This window comes from Carlito syrichta, unplaced genomic scaffold (genome assembly GCF_000164805.1).
Source record: "Carlito syrichta isolate Samal-C Ts95f unplaced genomic scaffold, Tarsius_syrichta-2.0.1 Scaffold277241, whole genome shotgun sequence".
NCBI lineage: Eukaryota > Metazoa > Chordata > Mammalia > Primates > Tarsiidae > Carlito > Carlito syrichta.
Genome location: NW_007221337.1, coordinates 1 through 8021, shown reverse-complemented (window position 1 = coordinate 8021; position 8021 = coordinate 1). Strand labels below are relative to the sequence as shown.

The following is an 8021-nucleotide window of genomic DNA, read 5'->3' as shown; positions in this document are numbered from 1 at the left end:
AGATATGGCTATGGGAGTCAGCATAAGTGTAGTGAAGGGGAAAGGCCCAGGGTAGCAACAGTTCCTGCTACATTCAACTCTCTGCATCCCCACAAAAGGTGTGTATTTCAATCAAAAGCTGCATCTCTCTAAACCTGGATTATGGAAGGTTGCTTGCTAGCAATTTCCTGCAAAATCCAGGCCTAAAGCAGCAGAAGAGTTGTGTATGGATTGCAACCCTGTGGTATGACTACCTATTGTCGTGAACTGTAATATTCCCTGAAGTTCCCAGGCTGCAGTCCACTGAGTCTGATGTAGTTGGTTCCATTTCCAGTGATGACCTGGCCAAGGTAGAGATGTGAGGCATAGATGTTTATATTTATGTCCAATTTTTACTGGGATTCAAACTATTTCTTCATACTCATGAATAGAGGCTTGGCAGGAGATGTAGACTCTTTCCTGAATGTGTAGTCTGGGTTGCTGGCATCTAGGTGAGGATGATTTTCCCTTGCACTGCTAAAGTGGAAGGTGGCATTGATAGTACACAGCATGGACACTCACCAAGCATCAGCTGCTCTCTCTTAAGAGAGAGAATTCACTGATCTGCCCTTTCCCCAGAATTCCTACTAATTTGCACTGCAGAAATTCAGGCAATAGGGTAGCTGTGCCAAAACCCCAGGAGCATGGTGGTAGATGCTGGATCTGTGAGTGAAACGCATTGAGGAATCATGACATCATCTTTGTGCATCAGAGAATTGCTTGACCTTATGCTAGTAACAACAATGGCTTAAGGGCATTACAGAATACTTTTTAATATATGAAATATGCTTCTGAGAATTTTTTTATTTATAACAAGGCAGTAATTTTATACTCCCAATGATATTGATAATGCAAACAAATTATTTTTATCCCCACTTGATCCATTTCAAAGCAACTTGTAGACTTACCAGAACCTTCCCAAAGTTCGCTATGTATCACCTAGAAACAAGTAGAGTCTTTTATATAATTTCAGTAAAAGTGTAAAATACATTGTTGAATTTGGTACTTGAGTCTATTTTAAATTTTTAGAATTGTCTTCTAAATATTTTTACTGAGCCGGACTCAGTGGCTCAGCCTGTAATCCTGCTCTTTGGGAGGCTGAGGTGAGTTGATTGCCTGAGCCCACAGGTTCGAGACCCACCTGGGCAACTTGGTGAGACCTCAACTCTACAATAAATCAAAAAAATAGCTGGGCATGGTAGCGCATTCCTGTAGTGCCGGCTACTTGGAAGGCTGAGGCCGAAGGATTGCTGGAGCCCAGAAGGTTGAGGTTGTGGTGGCCAGGAGCATAACCAAAGCATAAATAAATAAATAAATAAATAAATAAATAAATAAATAAATAAATATCTTTACTGACAATATTTCCTTTACTCAGAAATATATTCTCTGCCAACAATCTGTGCTCCCTGGTCTGACTTGGGAAACTGGGGACACTGCACCTGTCCTGAGTTACTGAGATGTGCCAGGTCCACAGCTGTGCCAAGCCTGGCCTATCCCCTGCTGATTTGCATGTGCCCAGAATATAGCTCAAGGCCCTGAAGATTTATTGATAGACTGGTCTCACCCAGTGCAGGACTCAGTCTCAGTCAGGTCACAGCATGGGCATGAGGGCCCCCACTCAGCTTCTGGGGATCCTACTGCTCTGGTTTCCAGGTAAAGATAGAGAACAATAGAATTGACTCCATGTGCTGATTGCTGTATGGACATTCAGAGAAGTCCTCTTATAATATGGTTAATTGTGTGGGTTTTTTTTATGTTTTCAATTTCAGGTGCCAGATGTGACATTCAGATGACCCAGTCCCCATCGTCCCTCTCAGCGTCTCTAGGAGACAGAGTCACCATCACTTGCCGGGCGAGTCAGGGTATTAGCATTTATTTACAGTGGTATCAGCAGAAACCAGGGAATCCTCCTAAGCTCCTGATCTATGGGGCATCTAAATTGCAATCTGGGGTTCCATCAAGATTCAGTGGTCGTGGTTTTGGCATAGATTTCACTCTCACCATCAACACCCTGCAGCCTGAAGATGTTGGTAATTATTACTGTCAACAGAGTACCAGTTACCCTCCCACAGTGTTACAAGCCATTACATAAACTACCCACAGAAGGAAATGCACATATTGCCTGGTCTGCCCCAGCTGCTGCTCCTGGTGCCTACAACTACTAATAATGTTTCTCAGACTCAGCTATGTTTCGAATGTCATTGGTAGATTTTGGCAGTGGGGCCCATGAAGGCTCCTCTGAACTCTGACTCTCTTTTATCCTCCTCTGTGCCAGAAGCATGAACATAACAATGTCTTTCCTGATTTAATAATGAAAGAAGATTAGTACACCTGAAGAGTGGGTATTATGGAATAATGGGAATTCATAGTGCAAATGAGAAGCCACTTTTTGCTTTCCAAGAGAAATTGTGTTGATGCAAATAATTATAATTTGAATCATAGCATTTCAAAGCTAGATTATGCCCTTTGGAGAAGCAAATACTAGGATCAGAGGATTATCTGGACTTTCAGAAACCTGATTTTATCTAGCCTTGAAGGTATAAGATGTCAAACTATATGGTCTTCAAATTTATCTTGGAAGCCCAGTGTTGGGGAGGAGTTGTGATGCTCTCAGCTTATTACCACCTCTCCAGGTGACTCACCAGCCTTCACCTCAGTCCACAGTCTGTGTTCAGATGTCAATCAATATGAATCATCCTCTTCTGACTTTCAATTCTATTGGGGGACCTGTCATTGAACAACTCTACAGGAAACCAGAAAGAAAAAAGTCTTTGGAAAAGTGTATTTTCAGAAGTGACATGCTGATGCAAATATGGCAGTTGACAGCCCAATATAGTCAATATTTTCACCATTTTACACGTTAGAGTTGCCCCCCAAATACATTTTAATGTGTTTTAAAGGACCACTATCAAGTCTGTATTAAAGCAAGAAAGCTTTGCTATAAGAGAAAAAACAAAAAATCAATACATTGCTTGAAACAAATAACAGTTACATGACAATCAAATGAAAAATCTTCCTTGACAAAAAACAAGACAACTGAAAATGCTAAACATGTATGTAACATTTTTCCTTAGTGTGAAAGTTCTTTGCTATTCCAAATTTATTCAGAAGGCATCAGAATCATCAGTTTCTGACAATACATGAAACCCATAATCCATTTACTGGATGATAATCTTTATTTAACTATGTAACAGGTGATGTGCAGGAGGTTTAAGAAAGTACGTTTTAGAAATTGTATAGTTCTGCCAAAGAGATTTACTTTTTTCCCATGAGGTCATTCAAGAAAATTCCAAACGACAGCTACATCTTCCATATACACTCAGCATTATTTCCTAATCGATGCAACATTACATTTGAAAATATTGAGAATATTGTAAAGGGTGATAGGTATAGTTATCTGTCCACCAAATACTTTTGACTAAATATTTAAATGGAATCAAGGTTTTTAGAAACTTTAGTAATTTCTAAGGTGAAAAAATTAACTAAAAGTGTGTAAACCTGTTTTAAAGAACACTGGATTTCAATTAACTGCTTAATTTGCTTTGGGGAGGTTTTTCACTCTTGCAGCCTGCCAGTAAAAGGCAGTGCTCAGCCCTTCAGCCTTGACTTTGGATAAATACAATCTATAGTCTAGAGACAAGCTCACTGGACTGCAGCACAATCCCCCACCTGAGTCTTGCCTTAATCAGCAAGATGATAATTAATAGGAACATCCATGAACATGAATATATAATTATTTAATGCAATGAGACACTGAGTTTTGAGTGTTTATATATCAATCATTATTGTTTGAAAACTAACTGGATTTGCACATCCATCCATGTAGATAGATTCATTTTATTAAAATTGATGGCATGAGTATGAATACTTAGTAGTTTATTTATAAATCTACTAAGACAAAATTTAAAGCTAAATAATATATCAATTAAAAAACTGATATTTACCTCATTTACCCTAGAGAATGAGAGAAGATATTCACTTATGGAATATGCACATCTTCAGGTGTGCATAACATATTTCATGTGCATGGTTGCATTTATACTTATAAATAATTGTTGGATATGGATTTTTTAAAAACATACCTATGGCTTAATAAATATATATATGTATATATATAGCAACTCATCCATATGTGTATGAATATTATATAAATTAAATTTATTAAAATGATTCCGGTTACTTCCTAACTTAAGAACTGCCATGCTTGACAAGATATATAGTAACTGCTCTGACTACAGAAATTTCATTTATTATATTTATTTCTAAAACACTTACCAAATGTATATGCCCACCTTAAAGTATGTTTCTAACTCAGTGGAGGTGCAAAAGTGATGAATGCAGAACATTTTTTTTAATGTTAAAAATTGAATTACCACATCCTGTGAAAGTGTCTGTTATATACATGCCCACAATGATGCTATGGTGCATGGGGTTCTCACAACCGGAAGCTGGACTGATGTCACATCATTGCCATTCTCAAGGATACCCTGGATCATCTAGACTGGGAATAGCATTAGAGTCTAAACTCCAAGATATATCATCACTCCCATAGTAGTATAGCCATGAACAGAAGCTGCCCTGCTGGGTGACCCAGCTGCCCACATGTGATGCTGTCTGGGGAGCACTCACAAGATTCCCTGGATTTGTGTATGGAAAACTGCTGGAGAACAGGCAATAGTTTGTATCTCAGGACTTAACTACATCTCATGCACCACTGGCTTATGTCCCTGTCAGTTGCAACAGTCTTTACCGGAATAAGTTTGCAGAGGATTATTAGTAAATGCCTTGGAAATTGAGTGCCCAGTAGATTTTATTTATTTATTTATTTATTTATTTAGGTAAATTTGCAGCAGATAAAGCATATTGGTGGTTGAAATTTTAATTAGCTTATATTGATACTTGGAGATAAGAAAAAAACAAAGTTCTTAAAAATCCAAAAATTGGTTTTAAAAATAAGAAGCAAGCATATGCTGGAAAAACTAGAGCATAGGCTTTTTCTCATAGGCAACTGAAAAAATTCAGAATGATGTAAACATTTTATTTCTGAAGCTTAAGAATTTAATATGGGGAAGACTGCAGGAATGGGAGCATGAAGGGAATATAGTAAAGGTCAACATTTAATTAAACTGCCTTGGCTTATGGTCGGTGCACTTGTGGATGATGATGGGGATGGTAATTGATGACATGAACACAAAAGGAAACCAGATGCATTTCTTGTGAGGAATCACAGAGTTGAAAGCACCACTGCCTGGTTTCCTAGTCTGATCCTGTGCCACTGCCAGTTTCAAGAAAAAGTAGTGCATCGAGCAGGTTTTTAGGTCTGTAATCACTGAAAGATTAGTGAGACTCCTGTGCTGAGTAGAGCTTCTGAGACTCATTCTTCTCTAAAATGATGTCTAGTAGAGGCCACTGGTCAAGTTTAGGAGATGTAACATGTAATGCCATGCTAATCAGTAGGGCCAGCAGTGCCTATGCCAGTAGGGGAGCAGAGGGGATGGAGATCAATATCCATAATTCACACGTGTATGAAGGATGGTCTGTGTAGCCTGAGATGTTGGAGGCAGCACCCTTAGTCTATGGGAGATGTCTGTCCTTCTATCCCTGTACCCTCAGCCTTCCTGCTCATTCTGACCTCAGCAATTGTCCCAAGAAGAACACTGGCCATGTGAAAGAAGCTGCCGTATACAACCACTGATGCTCAGTCGAATTCTTCTTTCCCAGGTGTGTTTCTCTGCCAGTGCCAAGTCAGAACTAGTTGTCATATGCAAATTTGGCAAATGTGACAGGAGGACAAAAAGTCAGGTGAATGTCAGCTCAACAACTGATGTTTCTGTTAATTATAGAATTTTAAATAATCTAGTCCTCATTTTTCATTGCTTTCTGATATCGTTTATATACAATTTTTGTATTTTATAATTTTAAATGTTTTGTACATTCTGCAGTTGTTGTTTCAGCCTTTTCATTCCTACATTGTTGTAACTTGAAATAAAGACTCTTTTCACTCCTTAGCTTAAATAATTTTTTAGAGGTGACTAACTTGGTACTATTGTGTCATAAAAAGGCATATATTTTCAAATTAATAAATGAATGCTTTAGTTTCACAATATGTGATTAGCACTCTAGTAATAGGAGTGTAAAATATATTTATTTTCCATAAAATCAATTTAAAATAATGCCTTAAGAATATTTATGAATTAAAAAGGGTGTGCCCAGTACATACCATGGCATAATATGACCAAAGTTAAATAATGTTTAAACCCTCTGGTAGGGGAATTCTTATTTTGATTAAGGAAACTTGAGATGATTTTCTATTTCTAGATATTATATTCCATGGTAAGTACAATTAAAATTTTACTTCAAGACAGAACAAATGCAAAGAATAAAAAAGTTTTTATAGCAGGTGATTTGTAACACATACAAGAAATGACAAGACTTCAGAGTCAATTTATATACATACAAGGGGTGCCTAAAAAATTAATTTTTGGAGGAAGGACTCTTGTAACACAGGCTCCTTCCCCTAGGTAGGCATTCTAGAAACTCACCAATATCAGTGTACATGCTAACATTGTTGTGAGACACTAAATTTGGCTTCAGTGAATTGTTTTTGGATTCTTTCAATGAGTTTACCCATTTTATGATGGGTGGCTTATTACCGCACCATACTGTGTGTTCACCCAGTTTTGAGCAAAAATGCCAGTGCCCCACCCTTCTTATTCACCTGATCTCACCTGTGATTTTATTTCTCCCTAGATAAATGAAATCCTCAAATGGAAACATTTTGCTGAAGTGGAAGAAGTGAAACAAAAAACAGCGAGAACACTAAAAGGCATGTAAATTGATAAGTTTAAAAGCTTTTTTGAGCAGTAGAAAAAACATTTTGATAGGTGTATTGCATCACACTAAGAGTACTTTGAAGGTGGCTGAAGTTTAAACATCTAGAAATAGATAAATATTTTTTCACAAATTCCAACTTTTTGTAGGTGTTGCTCATATTCCCCAGTAGGGACACACATGTAACTAATGTTATATTGACTTTTATTCTCACAGCTACCCATATAAAGGTTGGAGATGATGCACCTACCTCTGTGAGCAGGACATTCACTGGGACCCTGCACAGTGGGGTGGCCTCAAACACAAACCTCCAAAGGAGGCACAGTAATGTGCATGGGCACCTCTTCTGTGTGGATGGAAGCCATGGAACTCCAGATCTGTTTCCCAGAGCCTCTGTTTTCCCCTCCACTTAGGATACTTGCACCTCCAGACCCTTCAGTGAGTGGCTGTCACACTCCCTGGAGCAAATACTAAAGGTTCCTGTGGTACTTGACTGCACGGATCCTAGTCTTGTCATTGGGCAGGAACCCTAATGTGTCATGAAATGATCTGCTGTCATCTATGATCTTCAGAGCAATTTACCAAGTGACCATCACCCTCACCAACTGTCTGAAGAATACTAAGCTTTCTGAAATGTGTGATTTTAGGTTTTGGAACAGCTCACAAGAGTCTCATGTATATACATTCCATAACACAATAATCTCATTTTGACTTTCCTGATCATCTAGTTTTTTGAGCTGTTTCTCACTCTGTTCATCTACTCTCAGACTTTTCTCTTGTGAAGCTGCTAATGTGTGTTTTTATTCCAGACTTACATGACTCCAATGCTGCAAAACTAGATGTGTGCTCATTACAGACCCATGTTTTAAGGATAAGAGACATTTGTTTTGAGTACAATTTGCTTTTACGGTTTTTTCTAGTAAGTCATGGTGGAAACTAAGGTGAAAAATATGTTAGCTAAAATGCATGAATGCAGCCGGGCTCGGTGGCTCAGCCTGTAATCCTGTGCCTTTGGGAGGCTGAGGTGAGTGGATTGCCTGAGCCTGCGGGTTTGAGACTTGCATGGGCAGCGAGACCTCATCTTTACAATAAATCAAAAAATCAGCCAGATGTGGTAGTGCGTGCCGGTAATTCCAGCTACTCAGAAGGCTGAGGCGGCAGGTCAAGGCTGG

At 38.5% G+C, this 8021-nt stretch overlaps 1 gene segment (V, D, J or C); it reads left to right on the top strand.

Moving 5' to 3' along the window:
• Window positions 1-1616: 1616 nt before the first annotated feature.
• Window positions 1617-2110, top strand: LOC103254365. The segment is given in 2 exon segments: window positions 1617-1671; window positions 1788-2110. Coding segments are annotated over 2 exon segments (378 nt in total).
• The last annotated feature ends 5911 nt before the right edge of the window (window positions 2111-8021 follow it).